The sequence below is a fragment of the Malus domestica genome, chromosome 05 (genome assembly GCF_042453785.1).
Source record: "Malus domestica chromosome 05, GDT2T_hap1".
NCBI classification, from domain to species: Eukaryota; Viridiplantae; Streptophyta; class Magnoliopsida; order Rosales; family Rosaceae; genus Malus; species Malus domestica.
Window position 1 is genome coordinate 40,282,629 of NC_091665.1, and position 18,875 is coordinate 40,301,503.

Below are 18,875 nucleotides of genomic sequence, written 5' to 3' on the forward strand. Positions count from 1 at the left end.
TTGATAGTATATAGTACAAGTGGTTGGCTTTTGTTTAGTACTAAATTGTATATGTTTCCTTGTTTATTGTATTTTAATTTAGAATTAGGGCTTACAAAAAGTAAATTGTAGTGCATAAGCATAAAGGGCGATTAAATTAATGTTGGCTTCTTTTTACCCGGCAAGTGATTGAGCATGGAACTTTGAGAACACGCCCTCTTAATTAATTAATCAATTTCTTTTGCTGTTAATTAATCTAAACATGTACGTTAATTTTGTTTTTTCGTAATTACTGTCGGAGGAGACCATGCATACTACTATGATTTGGATAACTAGTGTCTGTGGTGTCTGCAACTGCCATTTTTTTCCTTCTTCTTTTTCACATTTTTTTATAAAATTCCATGTCTAATTTGTAATTGTAAACCACTGAGCTGTCTGGCATAAAGAAAAGCATATGACACTGTGTGTATGATTCCGTTTTAATCATGGGAAATTATGTAAAAAAAATAGTTGTGTTAATTATGATTTCCATGCCTAGTACTACTCTTTGATGCTAGACCTAAACATGATAGGGTTGCGTGGCTCGATTTAAGTTATAGACGTGGACCAAATACAATATCGAAAAAGAATCACAACAAACGAGTATCGTAACTAAAATTTCAAATAAAATGATCAATTTAACGTTAATATATAAGATCTTACACATCAATAATAATTATTATGAATATTACAAATTTGATATTTACGACCTAATTGTGATATCATTCTGAAATTATATGATAATAAACCAATGCTAAGTATAACCAATTACCAATTTTTACTTTACTACAAGTATAACCAAAATTTTAATAAGGAAAGAGATTGAAAAGATAAATAAACAAAAAGTATCATATGTTGATTTAAATTTACTGGAAAAAAATATCAAACAAATTCAAGATATACATGTGAATAAATTAAGAAACTTGATTGATGCAAGGAATGAAGTGACATGCCCCTTTAAACCCACGCTTCTTGAGTCCTGGCCCTTAAGCACTTATGATTTCAGATTATGCTAATGGGGCAAATATTACTGTACACATGAATAAACTTGGATATAATGTATAAGAAGACATATTTTCAAGATGGTGAGAAGGATCAAGTGACCTTTGTGGGTCTTAATTGACTCCGCTAGTGCAACAAACTATAAAAGAAGTAGTTGGTTCATCGCTAATAGTATCGAAACGTTTTTAGATAAGAACATCACACTCTGATAGTTCGATGAGTCCATTAATCCTGTTAACTCGTTTTGTGATGAACCTAAGTAGTTAAGTAAGTTCGAAATAGTATCAATTTCATATCGAATTTAGTAGTGAATCCACTTTGGTCTATTTGTTTGAATGTATTATTATAATTACATCTTCGATGAAGGTGACATCGGTTCATATTTCTAACATACGAATTGATCCGACATTCCGGCCTAATTGCTAACCCCAAGTTAGTTAAACACAAAGAATATACATTGTGTTTATGTAAACTACTCAACCTTTGCAGTGACATGAAAATGAAAGGTTGGATATACTAGATACATTGTACTCTGGCTTCAATTTCAAACCTTAGCCAGACATATCCAGTGTGGCATATTTCTTATCATTCCTTCTCAATCCGAAATGTGCTATGTATTGTTAATTAAAATCAATATATAGACGTATTATATTAATTTCATTAATGGGACAAATCTGTGACACAATTTTTTTAGACAATTTTTAGTATAAGTTTTTGTGAGAACCACTCTGTAATGTGTTTTAACGATTTAAACTGCTTAGCTTTTGGAACATTATTCATTGATCATCCTTGCAAAAAAATAGACAAATCGAAAACCATTAAGACATTAATGTGTAGTGAAGAAAATTGACGAATACTGTTTTACAAAGAAACACTAAAACCTTAATCCAATGGTTGAATAGTTTCAGATTTAGTGTTTTTTAGCGGACAGATCTTTAAGATAAAACCTAAAAATAGATGATTTGAATCTTAAAATACATTACGAAGTAGGCCTTACAAATACTTATGTAAAATATTATCAAATATAAACAGTGCCACGAATCCGTTCCCTTTCTTTATGCTATTAATTCTATTAGTTATAAAAAGTCCACAGGAAGTGACACTTTTTTACTTTAACTTTGAAGATAAATCCACAAGTCGAAGTCTAAGTATGAATATAAATTTACATATTATATAATATTCATGAATTTTGTACTTTCTCCGAGTATTCGGGTTTTCAAATATTCAAGCCATGCAGGACAGTATGTAATACAAAACTTTTGAAATTTTCTAAAGCTACAAGATTTATTTGTAACAAACTAGACAATAAAAAACACCTCCTTATCCATAACCATTTTGGCATACGTTGCTAGATAGCCAAAGTTTATACATTAATCAACGTTGCAGTTATTTTTAAGTAAGTGTTATTGACACTCAAAAAATCTCATTATACACTCCGTACAAGTGTATTTTTCTTTTCTAATATAGAAAGTCTGGAGTGTAGAATGAGATTTTTAGAGTACTATAATAACAATTCCCTATTTTTATTGTCTATTTACTAGAAAACGTATCCATGTTTAAGAAGTATATAATGCTATTACAAGTGAAAACGTTATATTTACACTACCATACTAGAACATGATAACAACCTAAAAAAAGACATAATCGAACACGAATAATGCTCTTCTGGTGAAAATAACACAACTTCATTCCAAAGTATAATAATTGTTCGACCAAAGGCCTACATGGGATTAAATTTGCAAGCTTGTCTCACCAAACACAATTATGAAAAACTTGTTCTTGTCATATTAGAGTACTATACATAAGTACTTACGTCATCAATTTGGAAGCGGATCCTCTCCAGGTCCCTCCTATCCGAGTCCTCTGAATCTTCAATGAAAAGAACTTGTCATGGCAACAACGGCCTTGGAATCCTCCGCCTTGAGATTTGTCGTGAAGGTGCTAACGGCGAGAATGTTAAGAGGGGTGCAGATGTAAGGGGAGACGACCATGTCATCGGAATCGTAGTCGAGATTGAAGTACCCCAATTCCCACTGCATATTTCCCTATCCTTCAACCCCTCCCATTTTCTTCTGGTTTTGCTTCGTCGATCGTTGTTGGAGAAGAAAGCAAAGAGAAAGAGTGAGAAAGTTGAAGATGAAGGTGATTTCAGTTGCACGATTTTACGGAAACGGTTGAGATTATTTAGTTTTGACGGTTCGGATGGAAAGGATGCAGAGATGATCATGTTCCGTCAATTCCATTGTTACACCAAAAAAATATACATGTACCTAAATAAAAAGTAAAAGCTATATAAGTAAATTAGAATTTTTTTTTCCTTTTCTTTTCACTAATGCTTAACTTTTTATCCCTTAGATTAAATATATGTGCCTAATAAATCAAAATAATCGATCTCTCCTGTTGCTACATTGTATTCCAGCAAGGAGATCATATAGTTACGGCCCATTGAGTGCTGCCACACTATATATACATAAAAATATCTAAAGAAAAGAAACAAAAATATTTAATTATATAAGAAGGATGGGTAGGAAAGGGACACATCATGAACCGTACGGACCATTAAGTCTAATCCCATTAATTAAAAATTGTAAATGCCCCTCAAATCCTTGCTTCAATTGAATTAATTAAATTAATTAATATAAATCATCTCCAAAAGACACTTTATTTAAGTTGGGAAGGTGAGTAAGTTCTCAACTCGACATTTGGGTGGTGGGAAAGGCATTTTTTTTCTTGTACTTCATTTTTGGAGGAGAAATTGTTGGTGCTCTCTTTTTGTGATGGATTCTAATTAGCACCAACCCTCCTGCTTAACTTTTAATTACAATCTTACCATTTCGAACACTAATTAATTAATGGGTTCTTCATAAATATGCCTCCCAAAACTCCATCACATTTTTTTTAGAGAAAAACTCTATTACATTTAAAAATATTTTAAATTCTTGTACAAACACATCTATAAATCTTGTTATCAATTAACGGATGAGCAAAACATTCAAACCAATTGCAAGAAAATACCAAATCAACAAAACCCTTGTCTCACTACCCTCACAATACTGAAAGCGTTTGTGTTGTAATTCTCGCTTTTCTCTTACAAACCCTTTAAAATCCTATTTATAGCTATAATTTTAGTTTACAAAAGAAACTTAAAAACGTAAAACAGTAGGAAACTAGAAAAGAATCTGAAACTTAGAAATCCTATCGTAAAATACTAAAATACCGACCAATTAGGAATGGGCCTTGAAAATGGACAGAGCCAGAAACATTTTTTAGTGAGAGCAACTTTGAATGATGAAATTGAATTGAAAATTCGATACAATGATACCAACTTTTGTCCAACTACTAGTGTTTGAAACTCTAAAATTTGGGTAATTAGTGCTTAGAAAGAGCGAGAATAGAAAAAAATATAAAACATGAAAAAGTAATTTATATTTTTCGTTAGAGAAATTTTTTATCTTAAAAGAAGTTGACAGGAGGCAACTGCCCCAATTTCATGGCCTTGACAATATTAAACCCCCACAGGCTAAATTGGCAAAGGGGTTTGTGCCTAGCCAACTGTTCACAGTGAGAAATAACTGCAAAAGTACACCCAAGAAATCAATCAAAATGTAAATAAGTGAGGCAAAATTAACTTGTTTCTGATTAAATGACAACTAATGTCAGTGGTAGCTGAAAATGGAGGCAAATTGACTTTATTCAATTTATTCGATCCAACGATCAAAAATTGAAAGCGGCATATGAAAAGTAAAAATGATGTATGTATAGTATTAATCTTTCTCGTATTGAAAAGAAAATGCGTGAAAATTCAAATAGATGTGAATTTCATTATCTTAAAGGATAGGACAATGGCGCAGCAATTACCTTAGAAATTATTTATTAGGGTAACTTTGGAAAACTACTGTGACATTGTCTGAAAGACAAGAGGCATGAGTCGAACTGATAGGTCTAAAAATAATATGATAAAATATTTGTTTTTATATATCAATTAGTGATGGTGAAAAAAAAATATATATCAATTAGTGATGGTGATCCAAATTTTAGAACTAAACACATACATTTTTCGCAGAAAATACACTTTTTTAAGTTTACATTGATAAGTGAGGTTTGCTAGTAACAATTACTCACCTTCCACAATCAACCATTGATAAGTGAGGTTTGCACTAAATTGCAACAGACGATCATCAATTCGTGCATGAACGACATTTGTTAACTTTTGCTTTGCTCGGTTGTTTGGTTGATTGTTAGCCGTTTATAAGTGTGGGTGTTATAGTGGGGTCTACCCTAAGTTTGGCCATCATCCATGCATGCATGAGTTACATCCGTCAGCTTTTAAATTCATAATCGTATAATGATTGCTATTATTTAGCTACATATGATGTATAACTCGATATTCTAAAAAGTTTGACAATATTCAATAGATTGTCAACAACATATTAATACATTTGATCTTAATTATGTAGTTCAAACTGCTCACTCCTTCAAATGAAGAAAAATGCACAAAATAATTTTAACCGTCCATTTTCTAGTTTTATTTCTTGTTGGAATTTATAATTAGAAAAAAAACAAAAACAAAAACAATAATAAAACTAACAAACGAAAATAAATGGCAATAGAGGTAAAAAGGAAAGAGAAGAGGGGCAAAAGGGAGAGCAAGAGAGTATATCTATAAAGTGGAGAGAACGGCGGTGTGTGTGTGTGCTGATAAGCCCGGTGATTTGCTCAAATGGGGAAGAAGCAAACAACTCTCTCTCTCCTCCTTCATCTCTCTCTTCTTCTTCCGCTGTTTACTTCAGCTACTGCTTAACCCTCTCAAACCCCAGTTTCCATTTTTCAGTTTTGAAACCTCTCCCTCTGCTTTTCATCAATTCCCCACATTTTCTCTGGTTATTTTCTTACCCGCCAAACACCACCATCAGCAACCCTAACTCGCTCTCACCTCCCAAGTCCCAACCCATCTCGAATTCTCAGCTCACAAACACATATGCAGCTTCTGTGAGTCTTTTTCTCACTCAATTTTTCAACGTTCTGCAGATAAAGCTCAAATCTGTCTACTTTTTGTTTCTGGGTTCTTCAGCTAATGGTGCTTTTCTGACCTTTTTTAGGCAGTCTGGATTTGTATGCGGAGTGTAAATCTTGCAACGTAGGAGGATTTTAGGTCATCTCATCAGTCTAATTTTCTTGATTTAGCTTAAATTTTGCATCTTTAATTGTAATTAGTGTTAATTAGGTTGTCATTAATATGGGGTTTTGAGTTCGGAGGTGGAGGAGAAATTGGGAAGGATAAAGTTTTTAGAGATTTTGTTCTGATTGGATGGGTTTTTTGCAGCAAAGGAACTGATCCCATCAAGTTTGAATGCGCAGATCTGAGAGCTTTGGATGCCAAAATCTCAAACTGCTTATGAATGTGCAGACAGAATCACACTGCTCCATTTCTGCTGTCTGTACGTTTGTTTAAGTTGTAACAGACAGTGCTACCTTGACACCTGTCTCTACCAAATCAAAACCCACAACACTGTTCAAGGTTTGAAATTTCCCATATTTTATTTGAACTGCCAATGATCTTTTCTTTTAGTTTTATTTATTTATTGTTTAATGTGTTTTATTGAGCTTAATATACAGGAGAGCACGAATATGTCTCGCATTTTTAGGGCAACAAAAATAAAATTGTTTCAGATTTACTGCTTCTGCTTGAATCTGAAACAGAAAAGGGATTACATATTAATTCTGCTTTTTTTTGGTTTCTAAATTAGGTTATGTTCAAAAGTTCATCTTCTTTAAAAACCCTTTTGTTAGGTTTAGGCATTTAGCTTTTATTAGCTTGAGATCTCGGAAAGCTGGGTTTTTTGTGTGTAAATGTGTAGTGTATTTAGGCATCTGATCAACTGCTCTTACTTGCTTCTGTATTGTGATGTATTTTGGGTAAATTTTCCTACTTTTTCTTTACATTTATGGAATTAAAAATGGAAGTGAAATATGAAAATTTACTGTTGGCTTTTTTTTTTTTTTTGGCAGAGCGGAGAGACTGTGAAGAGTTAAACTGTGCAGGCTTTGGTTTGCTGCTTTTGAAAGCACGCTGCAGGAACTGCAAAAAGCTTTAAGAGAGAGAGAGAGAGAGAGTCTCTCGCCTGACTTGGACCGTGATATATCAGCACCGTAAAAGAGGCCTTTTTATCACTACAGAGCCAAAGTACCCTCTCTGAATATTATCGTCATCAATGCATAGGACACTGCAACCCCACCTCCTCCTCCTCCAGTCCTCCCCCTCTTTCTCTCTCTAAAACCACTCTCTCTCTCCCCCCTTCTTTCTCTAGAGAGACCTAGTGGTGCAGAAGGATAAGAACGAACCAAAGCAAAAGAAAAGAAAGTCCCAAAATTGAATGAGTCTTTGTATGAGAAAGGCATGAAACTACTGCTATGGAGGTGGAGGAGATACAAGCCAGCAACAAGTTCCCAAGAATCGGAAATGGCAGCAGCAGAGACCACAAGCCATCACCCGAAGACGACGACAATCAAGACCCATCATGCCTAGAGGTCAAGAGGGACGCCGCCACCACAGCCGCAGCCGATGCGGGCAACCGTCTCCGCGGTTGGCACCATTCCCGCATCATCCGCGTTTCCAGAGCCTCCGGCGGCAAAGATCGGCACAGCAAGGTCTGGACTTCAAAAGGGTTGAGAGACCGGAGGGTCCGGTTGTCTGTAACCACCGCCATAGAGTTATACGATCTCCAAGATCGGTTGAATTACGACCAGCCCAGCAAAGCAATTGAGTGGCTGATCAAAGCCGCCGCCGATGCCATCGCTGAGCTCCCTTCTCTGAACAATTCTTCGTTCCCCGACACGCCTAAGCAGCTCAGCGACGAGAAGAGGGCGAGCTGCGAGCGTGGAGGGTTTGATTCGGCAGAGATTGAGTTCGATCAGAACTACAACCAGAATCAGAACCAGACCGGGAACCAAAGTCAGCACCTTTCCTTGTCGAAATCCGCTTGCTCCAGTACTTCCGAGACCAGCAAGGGATCCGGGCTGTCCCTTTCTCGGTCGGAGGTTCGGGTGAACCGGTCCAAGGCCCGGGAGCGGGCAAGAGAAAGAGCCGCCAAGGACAAGGACAAAGAAAGCATTGAGTCAGCTTACCCGCACAACATTTCCCAACAAAATTCTTCTTTCACTGAACTTCTCACCGCCGGCATCGGCACTGCTCACAACAACAACGATTCTCGGACCGCATCTGCTCATCATCATCAGCAGAATCATGGCTGCGGCGGCGGCGAGCCCATTTTGTTCCACAAGGCACCAGCACCAATGGATTACTTCAGTCCCGGGCTTCTCGGGTTGTCCTCCTCGGCCCGGACTCATCACTCGGCCGGATTCTCCGGACAAATCCATTTGGGGATGAACTCTATTCCGCAGACAATGTCGGTTGTCTCCCCGTTCAATGTGTCCGGGGAACATCATCACGGACATCACAGTTCGGAGCTTCAGCACTTCTCGTTTGTTCCCGACCTCATCCCGGTCACGACCTCGTCGGAACCGGGCAATGGCGGTGACTACAACCTGAACTTTTCGATCTCTTCTTCCGGCGGCCTTGCTGGTTTCAATAGGGGGACCCTTCAGTCCAATTCTTCCTCTTCACCGTCTCTTATGCCTCATCACCTTCAGAGGTTTTCTCCCATAGACGGATCGTCCAATGTACCCTTCTTCATTGGAGCTGCTGCGGCCGCGGCCGCGCCAACCATGGAGAATCATCACCACCACCACCACCACCACCACCATCAGCAGCACCAACAGCAATTCCCAGGTGGATTTGATCGCCGCTTGCAGCAACTCTACGGAGACGGAACCCGGCATGCAGACCACAAGGGCAAAGCAAAGAACTGATTTGTCTCAACGATCAGTCCTTGGCAACCTATCTAAAGCTTCTTTCTGGTAAACCTTCACCAATCTGATTTTCTTTTTCCTTTTTTTTCCCTCCAAATATAATATACATTTTCTGCTTCTTACTTTTGTATTGGTTGCTTGCTTCTCTATTTCTGTGCTTATTTTTGCCTCACATATGAGTAGCTAGCTTTTAGCTAAAAACCTAGCTTATATATATGTGTGTGTATATATCTACATATATAATTGTTAATTTCGCACAGAAGTAGGGTTTGCTTGCTTTTCTTGGTAATCATAAACAAGTAAGGCATTGGGCCAAAGGTTTGATGGAGATATATGTTTTTAATTGCAATGTTTTCTGTCTGCTTTTGAATCCTGCATAGATTGGAGTGAATGGGGGGATCGGCTGGTTGTCTCCTCGTTTGTTCTCTTGTTTTGGTTTCCTTCTCTCTTAGCATATGAGGTCGTCCATGGATGGCTGACAGGTGTTGGCATTCACCTGGCTCAGGCCATGTGGTTTGTCACTCGGAGGAGGTTTTTGCTTTTCTGGTTAGCTTTAGGATTGTTTAATTGTTCTTTTCTGCCCTTCCGTGCTGCACCACACTGCTCGGCGGACTGTCGGCCTTTACCTGTATATAATTTGCATGGAGTTGTTTTTGTGAATTATTTAGCATGGTGAATAATATTGGAGAGCTAACTTTCAACTTTGTTTGCTTAGCATTTTAGCAATTAGCATGAGCCCTAACTAGCTAGCTTTTTGGTTAAGGGATCCCAGGCACGTAGGCAGGCATTTGCATTAATATTACGAGGCTTCCTTAAAATTAAAAATTGGAGGTCTCGGGTTCAAAACCAGCTGCTGGTGTGGAAGCCAGACTTGTGGTCAGGGGGAGGCTGAAATGCCTCTGTGAGTCTTTCAGACCCCGAAATTGATGGATAACCGTGGCTTGCCACCAATTGTCCCCCTTTTTTTTAAAAAAAAATTACTAAAAACAAGGTGGAGTGATATGGAGAAGAAATATGATAGAGTTTAAGGGAAAGGAGCAAAATATTTATAAATTTCAAACTAAAATATGTTTTGAATAGGTTTTTGTTTCGTTTAGTTTTATTAGTTCTCACTCATTTCCTCCTCATCTCTCTTCTCTACTATCTTTCTTTAGTGATTACATAAGAGTTCACATGGATTAATAGTTGGTACGTCTGTTGTAGTTTGTTTCCACCTCAAAAGTGTAGACCTCTTGAGCTGTGAGATTTTATCAAACAAGACCTTAATTTTAAATCTTAATGGAACATAAACTCTTAATTTATAGATTGTTGAGATATTTCTCCGATGTGAGATCTCAGTTACTCATCCACAACTTGAACTTCAACTTTAATATAGTTGAAGCTCCTCTATTGCCATACATATATTTTTGAGTAACAATATACTTTTTCTTCTTTTGAAATAAAAATTATTCAATCAAACATTTCCCATAAAACTGTGTTAAAGTGGGTCATTTGGGGATGGTAGACATGGATACAAAATTAATATTCATTCTTGTTAATATATAGTTTTTTGTTTGGTTGATTCGAACTTGACATCTTTTAAAATACTATTAAGCAAGGCTAGTTGATTATTTTCAAATATTTCTTACTAATATGTTTACGTTCCAAGGGATTCCACATTTGACAAAGCAAGTTCTATTCACACACCCTTTTTGACCATTTATCTTCAATTCATTCAATCCGACGGTCGAAAATTGAGAGGAGCATGTGAGAAGTAAACATAGGTGCGTGGATGGCACTACCCATTTGACAAATATGGTGACAGAATCAATAACTGCCATTAATAACAAAACTAATGCAATAACAAGTAAGCTTCACGTAATCAAATTTGTTTTTTTTCCTCTGTTTTGTATTGGTTGGTGTTGCAAATTCTTGTTTTAAGATTTTCTCTGACTCGTTCTACGTTTTGCTGAAACATGTATTGAAACAGAAGAATTGCAGGAGATGCATGCTTGGTCAAAGGAATTTTTTCAAAGTCCGTACATGTTCTTGCATGTATTCCAAGAATTCCTGTTCTGGATAACCTTTTATCTTTGTTAGCAACACATACCACACATCTTAAACCTCAAACCACAAAACCACCAATAAACATAAGAACATAAATGACAATAGTATTTCCCAGAAAACAAAACCTCTCACAGTAGCGTCGTGGAAGCCTCGTAAGATGGCCGTTGGAGGAAAGATATGAACGTGTCGTCTTCTTCTTCTTCTTCATCTTTCCTGCATTCCGTGCTTTAATACTTGTATTAATGTTGCTAGTTGGGTAACTTCTTAGTCGGATAAAATTAAGCCTCATGGATTCTATAATTTCTTAGTCGGATTGAATTATCCTTGTAGTATTTCAAACCTAGTCCATTTCAGTAGTGATCAATCCTTGGTAGTGTTCTTATTGCTTTATATTTGCCTTCGAAAGTGCGCTCGAGATTCGGACTTTGAATTTATTACGAAGTTGCATTTTCCCTTGAGTTTATTGCAGGCGTTGTCTTATATTTCAAAGTTGGATTTTTTAATTCATGCATGGTAATTGCAGTGATAATGTTTAATGCAGGAAAGTGAAGCTAAACAAGTAATGGTGGAAAGCTGTGGGGGGAATAGCATGTAGTTTTCCGCATCGGATGATAGCTTTATATTATTATCCTTCTGAAATTGTTGCTATTTCTGCTTTTAACCATTTTCCAGTTCTATATTTTCGGATATATATACATATATATTTATCTGTCTGTGTGCGCGCGCAATAGCAATAGCATTGTCTGTGTTGAAGATGTAACTGACAATTCGATTGAAGTTATATATTCTTTTGCTCATTTTCTTGCTCTGCAAGTCATCTTCACTGTATTTGGTTATTGAAACATGCATGCTAAGTTGGCAGTCTTCAAATCTTTTATGTTGAGTTAGGCTAGTTAGTTGACTAAGGAAGTGTGCTCGCTTTTTCGCAGGCCAGTCAAATCCTCCCATCATTTGACTAGTTCAAGCTTTACATCATATGTTTTGGCATTCTTCAAATCTTTTATGTTTAGTTAGGCTAGTTAGTTGACTAAGGAAGTGTGCTCGCCTTTTTCGTAGGCCAGTCAAATCCCCCATCATTTGACTAGTTTAAGCTTTACATTATATGTTAATATATATTTATATATATTTTGTCTTTTAAAAATAAAGTCTTTGCTAGTCAACTACATTGAGGGCTGAAATATTTTATTTGACCTCTCTCATTTTCACCCTACTTGTACGCATATGATTTATATGCATATCAAATCTGAAATAATGTAACTTGAAAATTAGAGCAAATAGTGGAATTGAGATTATCTCTGGTTCTCAAATTTCGGCGCTGACAGACTCAGCCATCTGGATAATTTAAGAGAGAGGTATGAGGGGGAGAGAGATGAGGGCGTAATTTTGTGTGTTTGATGATCCAGTGAGCTAATGGAGGGTGCATGATTTAAATTAAATGGTCTGTAGTGCTCGGTTTGTCAGCTCTTGAATTTGAGATCAAGAGATGATCTCACTCTGGTAGATATGACATTTATCTTAAAGTTTGTTTAGCGATATTACTGGTTTGAAGTTGAAACGCAAATTTTCCCAATAAAGTTTGATGTTGGAATTCAATTGAGAGCAGCCCCAAAAATTCGTTAAGTCTATTACTTGGTCCCAAAAGTTCCTTAGGTGTACGAAGTAGGCCCAAAAGTAATAAGGCTTGAGCAACACTAAGTAAGTGGACCCTTATGGGACAAACATACTTTCTTGACTAGCTGGCTTCGTTTACATCTTTTAAGTGAAAAATTATTGTTATTAGTTGATACATCCTTATATTGGATTATATTCTAGATAGGGCACTTTTTCATTTTTCAACTTAGGGTATCGAAATGCATTTGTAGTTTGTAGCAGATGCCTCACCAAGTTTTGGAGGCAACTGTAACTAAAAATAAGAACTAGAATCGAAATAAACAAACTCAAACCCTTAATTAAGGAGGTTGATGATCTTCTAAACTCCAGAAATCCGTGGTGATTCGTGTTATGAATCTTACTCTTGTTATAGTACGTCTATCTATTTATTAATAGTTTTCTCTATTAGCGTGTATTATTTAGACAGGCTCTAATCCTAGTGCCCGGAGGATATTGGGATGGTCATGTGCTGATCGACACTCGAGGGGTGACGCAAGCCATCTTACCGTGCTTATGATAAGAATATGAGAACATGAGAATGCATGAACATGTTCAGAGCATACGCATGATAAGCTAGCTTGCGTCACAACCCCCTACCCCCGCCCCCCCCAAGCCCCCCTTTCTTGGGTGTCGGACAGCACACGGCCATTCCAATGTCCTTCAAACACTAGGATTGAGATGTGTCATTTACTATGTCGTTGACTTATATTATGCACGTAAATTGATAACGTCGTGTCACAATCAATGCGCCCTAAAATGATGAAACTAAGAACCAGGCCCAACATATGGTTACATGAATTAAACCCAAAGTAGTAGAGTTATTAGTTGAAAGTACTTTTTTCAGAAAAACAAAAGCATCATGTGTCGAAATGCTACACCTCTTAAGCACTTTTCAGCAAGCTTGTTGAAAGTAGTTTCATTCGTTTGAGAGCATCCAATGAAAGTAAGTTTTGCTTTTGCACTTATTAAAGCACATATTAGCATCAACCGGAACATAGCCACACATGGAACATGTGCACTTCTTCAATTATAGGGATTGATTATTGGGCTTCATATTTTTATATTCCAAATGCACACTTGTTTCAACAACGGTATTATTAGTAACAACGTGCGAAAACGTGATCGTTAAAATTTTTCGGATGATAAGTATTTCAGTAAGCGTTGTTATATGGTATTACCAACCAATCATGTTTTAATGCATTGATAAATTCATTACATATCATCTATATCGTTCACCCGTTATATAACTTATAATTAACGATGTCATGCGGTGGTGTGGCCTCAATGTTAAAATAAAATAATAGTAATGAATAACGTAGAAGAGAAATATAAATGAAAGATGTACATCATGGCCCTAAGTGAATAGGGTTGTTTTGGAGTGCAAGTTTTAATTAACGTGGATTGTGAGTTTGTGGGTGTACAAAGCAAAGAAATCTCACGTGATAATAAACAGATAAAGTGGGAGGACAATCAGCTCAGATATTAAAATTAAATTAAATTAAATTGAATTGAATTAAGTAACTAATCATTCTCCACCCAAAATTCATCTTTCTTTCTTTCAAAGGAAAATAATGAAAATTAAAATAAATAAACGTGGCTGGGGAACGTTACCTGGAAAAATCCTAAATTCCAAATTTTCCAATTAAGATATATGTAGAGAAATCTCTTAATCTCATTATTCATAGCCAAACGACCAGAAATTCAAATCGTTCAAGAGAAAAAGATTCGGACCTTTGTTTTGCATGAGGTAGGTCAAAGAAATGGTTAACGAGGACCACAAATTGGCATTTTTTTCATGCTTTATTTAGTGCCCAATCTAATCACACAAAATTCAACCCACTTGAACAGAAATTTTTTTTTTTGTATAATTAATTTATGAACCACCTGTTTATCTATCGGGAGACAAAGCATTTGTTCACTCATCAAGAGAATAAATAATTCCCTCTTTATTTTATATTCCAAAATTAATTTGTAATCATTTTTCCATAAATTGTGCTTTCGTGATTGCATAAATGGCAAAAATAATTTTTTGTGATGAAAAAACAAGTTTCCTCTCCTCCTCGCCGAAGCAAATTCATGTGAGACCCAGAAGCAGGATCAATAGCTCGGAACTTGTCCTGCTTTGCGGGTCTCACAAACATGCTCGGAACTTGTCCTGCTTTGCGGGTCTCACAAACATGAATGACCGAGATCAGTCCGTGCGGGCATAACGGATCCTAGCTTAAAATGGGAGAAGAAAAGGGAACAATTACTTCATAATCTCCATTGAAGTTATCTTACAAACATTTAATCGTTGGATCATTCGGAACTTCCTCCTACCGATCCTTAAACGACAGTCATGTGAACCAGGCACGTTTATGTTACTTACTGTAAGGATGGAAACTTTGGATGGAAGTTATTGCGGAAATGAACTTTTGACATACATCACATAACCAGAGAGTGTCATGATACCTACAATATTCACATACATTTGGAAGAAAGGAAGGTAAAAGTTGATCACTGCAGTCCCAAAATCTTTAGAACATCAATCTCAGTTGCATGTGAGCACTCACTCTTGCAAAGCATCCAGCAGATGAAGCATTTTCGACTCTCGGCTCAAGCATACAAGAGTGGAGGATCTGCAGTGCGTGTTCCAACGGAGTATCTCTTCTTTCTGCGTCGTTCCAATCCAGATTCGTTGCACAATTGAGAGGCACCGCGGTTAACTGTCTTCCGATGAGGCAAAATTGTTCTCCCCTTTCTCCACTTTCAACTTAACGCCGCTCCCCCATTTTCCCCCGAAGGACACTGTTTTCCCTGATAAAATCCCAAGTTGAACCAGATCAGTACCAAACCATGAATCACGGAGACAACCAAGAGCGGAATCAGAAATCCCAAAACATACTAGTACCATATCGCTACCTAACATTATGCATTTGATTGTTCATCCAATCTCTCGTTCGATTATTTATCAAATGACATACTTTTAAGCTACTTTATAGATCATATTCTTGGCAATCCAATACAATTTTGGAACTTGGGATTCTGAGCAACAAGCAGATCACCCTAATTACCTGTAATGCCATTAAATTTTGGAACTTTGGATTGCAAGTAAGAACAAGAACGAAATGAATGACTTCTGGTTCTAATGTACAAGAAATATTTCCCAACGTTTAAAGTCAATTAGTCATTGAATTGCAGCCGAAAGGCATTAAAACCCAAGCAACCATCCAATTCAATCCGAATCATAGGTAGACGAATACATTAACAGCAAATGTACCTGAGACACTCGAAATCGATTCAGAAGGAGTTCATCTCAAGACAGTAAGTGCGCCTCTTGACCAGCATCTTGGCCGCCGTCCCGTACGGCTCTTCGAAGGCGGTCGAAACCCAGGACATATCAGAGGAAACCTCCTTCTTGGCGGTCAGAGATTGCTCGCTGGGCCTTATAGCAACCAAAGTGGCGCCCTTTAGCACAACCCCATCAGGCAATTCCAGCTGGGGAGCATACCAGAGCCGCATGTTCAGGGCCGGCACGAGCGTCCTCTTCGAGGCCAAGGAGGCCGACAATGGCTTCACCCGCAGCTCCTCGAGCTGGTCCCTGTTCATGTGCAACACCCCCTGCCCGTCGGCATCCGTCAGAACCAAGCTGTCTAGCGTTTTGTGCTCCGAAATGATGGGCTGAAGCAGGTAGTGCCTGGCGGAGGCGGCGATCAACGAGCTGATCGTCCAGACAACCCTCAGCTTCAGGCCGCCGTTGGTGTAAAACGAGTCGGGTATGCTTCCGTTATCTTCCGCCACGGCTGCGTTGTTGGTGGTGCACAACCCATCAGACCAAGTGTCCGGAAACAGCGATGCTTTGGTGGGTCCCGGGTGTATGACGGAGGAGGCGCCGAGGATGACGCAGTTGTCTAAGGTGGAGCCGAAATCCGCCCTCCACCTGAGCAAAACGCCGTCGTCGATGCCTAGCTCGCCGTTGGGAAGCTCGATCCGGAGGAATCGAATCTCGTTGAAGTTCTTCAAGACTTGGGTGGGGGAGTGGTGGGTGACGCCGGATTGGTCAAGGCTGTTGCTGTCGGCGGCGGAGGAATCTGGGTCATCGACGGCGAGAGCGGAGTGGGACCCATTCGGGGATCGCCGGTTGGGTCCCAGGAACTGGCCGAGCGCCTGCAGAGGCTTGACAATGCCGCTGAGGACGAGGCGGAAGAGGGCAGAGAAGGGGGTCCGGGACTTGTCGGAGGAGGAAGACGAGGAGGCGGAGGGGGAGGAATCATCGTCGGAGATGACGCAGTCGACGCGGACGACAACGTTTTCAACCTGGGGGACGAGGGAGTGGAAGCGGCGGGAAACGACGCAGCAGCGGCCGAGGGCCTTGACGTCGCCGATCTTGTTGAAGACGAGGAGGAGGAGGGAGTCCGGGATGAGATCGAAGAGGTCATCGTCGACGGAGGAGTAGGGTTCCGGGTAAACTCTGGAGGAGAAGGTCAGATCTGAGCGCAGAGACGACATCGTTTCGGTTGGGGATTATGGGTGGGATTAGGACGGAGAGAGAAGGGGAAAGAGATTAGATTGGGGTGGAGGTGGGTAGATCTGAGGGGGGAAATGGCATGGCGGATTGCAGGTTGCAGAGAGGGATTTCAGAGAGAGAGAAAGAGGTGGATGGGGGGAAGAAATGGTGGGAGGAGGAGAAATATCCACGCTGATGGGTTTGGCCTCGTTGCTCTGTCATTTTACGATGCCCGGAGGAGAGAGAGAGAGAGAGAGAGAGAGAGAGAGAGATGATATAAATTAGGGGATTGACAGAGAGAGACACAGCAATTTATTATGTTTGTAATATACGGTCAAACAAGATTTTTAGGTCATATTTTGTAGACTGATATTAATTGGACTCTTTCTTAATAATTTGAAGAAAGAGTTTAATTATTAATGTCGTATAATTTATAAAAAATAATTTACAAATTTAATCTATCTACCGTTGTTTTGTTTGTTGTAAAATTTATTCTTGGTTTTAGCTTCTACTTTTGCTGGCTTTACCCTTCTTTTTCATCCTTAACTTTGATTTCTTTTCTTGGAGGGTAAATTCTATTTAAGCTTTTATATACTTTCAATTAATCCCTTAAAATACATTTAACATGATTAAATTTTATATAAAACATTCTTCAGTCATAACAATTTAAGAACTCTTATTTACAAATTAAAAAAAGAAATATGAAGTTTCGATTTTGATTTACTAGACATGGTATTAAGTGACAAAAGACATTAATTTTTTTTAAAAAGCAATAAAATTTGTTTTTTGTTTGTTTGTTAAATTTTTTTATATATTTTTGTTTATGTTTTTAAAACTATATGTTGTTTATTACAAACTAGTACGGTTTTGAGAAATTTATTTGTAAGAAGTATGAGGTTTGACTCAAATGGGTTCGATGAAATTAGAAATCAAATTCTCGTTATAGAAATTTGGTTTCTCTAGTATTATCCTTATATAATTGCCACTCAATCATACCATATTTGTCGACCGGCCAACTTTTGCATGCTATAGTAATTAATTTTTCTGTTTCAATTTCACTGTCCAACAATGACCTTAAAAAAAACACGCTAAGTAATGAATTTTCTCACACGTTCTTTAATTTTATTGTATACATGTAAAAAAAAACAATAAATTCACGCAACACAACATAATTGAAAATAAAAAAGTTACACATATTGTTTTTTTTTTTTCAAGTCGCTGTTGAACAATGAGTTGAATTTTTTTTTTTTTTGAACAAAAGTACGATATTCATTAAGCAAAACAGAATTTGTACAAACTGAGGATAGTGTGCAAAATGGGCCTCGATAAAAACCTTGCCGGGGGTTTCAACCCGGTCGAAGGCAAAGAGTGTCCCTCACAACAATAGACATATCCTCAAATGAACAATCAAACTTACAATCCTTCCTTAAACAGAATATCCTGAATTAAATCTGGATGTTCCTTAAACCACACAATCTCCTGAGTACAAGTAAGCCCTAGCCAAGCAAGCCGATGAGCCGCTGAATTTCCTTCCCGTTGCACATGACTAACCATCGACTTCGACTAATCCAAACAGAAACATCGCAAATCATTAATAACGGGTCCAAAATTAGATCTATCTTCGTCTTGGCCCTTAATAGCAGCCAATACCAAGCTCGCATCTCCTTCAAGTTGAAATTTTTAAACGACAAGAAAATAAATTTCGGGTGCAATGATGGTGGTCAGCGACAATTTGTAGCATTGATGTCAATGGCATGCAAGTCATGTGCAATGAGGACGAAAATATAAATGTTCATATGCTTGT

The 18,875-nt window shown here is 37.9% G+C and overlaps 2 protein-coding genes across 18 annotated transcripts; one reads left to right on the forward strand and one right to left on the reverse strand.

Moving 5' to 3' along the window:
• The first annotated feature begins 5,646 nt into the window (after nucleotides 1-5,646).
• Nucleotides 5,647-11,732, forward strand: LOC103435166 (transcription factor TCP2-like). 17 transcript variants are annotated; one of them, XR_001789909.3, is made up of 7 exons: nucleotides 5,661-6,009; nucleotides 6,120-6,172; nucleotides 6,379-6,538; nucleotides 7,030-8,937; nucleotides 10,538-10,735; nucleotides 10,859-10,903; nucleotides 11,477-11,732. XR_001789909.3 is itself a non-coding variant. In XM_008373559.4 (5 exons), the coding sequence occupies exon 4, from the start codon at nucleotides 7,432-7,434 to the stop codon at nucleotides 8,887-8,889; it is 1,458 nt and encodes a 485-aa protein (XP_008371781.2). In that variant the 5' UTR covers nucleotides 5,647-6,009; nucleotides 6,120-6,172; nucleotides 6,344-6,538; nucleotides 7,030-7,431; the 3' UTR covers nucleotides 8,890-8,937; nucleotides 11,477-11,732. The 17 variants fall into 17 exon arrangements, 11 of the variants coding, with proteins under 11 accessions (XP_008371781.2, XP_008371780.2, XP_070677058.1 ...); XR_003772990.2 differs by lacking the exon at nucleotides 10,538-10,735; XR_011580521.1 differs by lacking the exon at nucleotides 6,120-6,172 and having other exon boundaries at nucleotides 5,697-6,009.
• A 3,089-nt stretch (nucleotides 11,733-14,821) lies between these two features.
• Nucleotides 14,822-17,403, reverse strand: LOC103435168 (F-box protein At5g46170-like). Its single transcript, XM_008373564.4, has 2 exons — nucleotides 15,845-17,403; nucleotides 14,822-15,381 (listed from the first exon to the last, which is right to left on the reverse strand). Exon 1 carries the CDS (start codon nucleotides 17,071-17,073, stop codon nucleotides 15,865-15,867), a length of 1,209 nt encoding a protein of 402 aa, XP_008371786.1. The 5' UTR covers nucleotides 17,074-17,403; the 3' UTR covers nucleotides 14,822-15,381; nucleotides 15,845-15,864.
• Between the last annotated feature and the right edge of the window lie 1,472 nt (nucleotides 17,404-18,875).

Excerpts from the sequence above, each read along its gene's own strand:
- LOC103435166 (XM_008373559.4), top strand. The coding sequence starts at position 7,432 with ATGGAGGTGGAGGAGATACAAGCCAGCAACAAGTTCCCAAGAATCGGA.
- LOC103435168 (XM_008373564.4), bottom strand. The coding sequence starts at position 17,073 with ATGTCGTCTCTGCGCTCAGATCTGACCTTCTCCTCCAGAGTTTACCCG.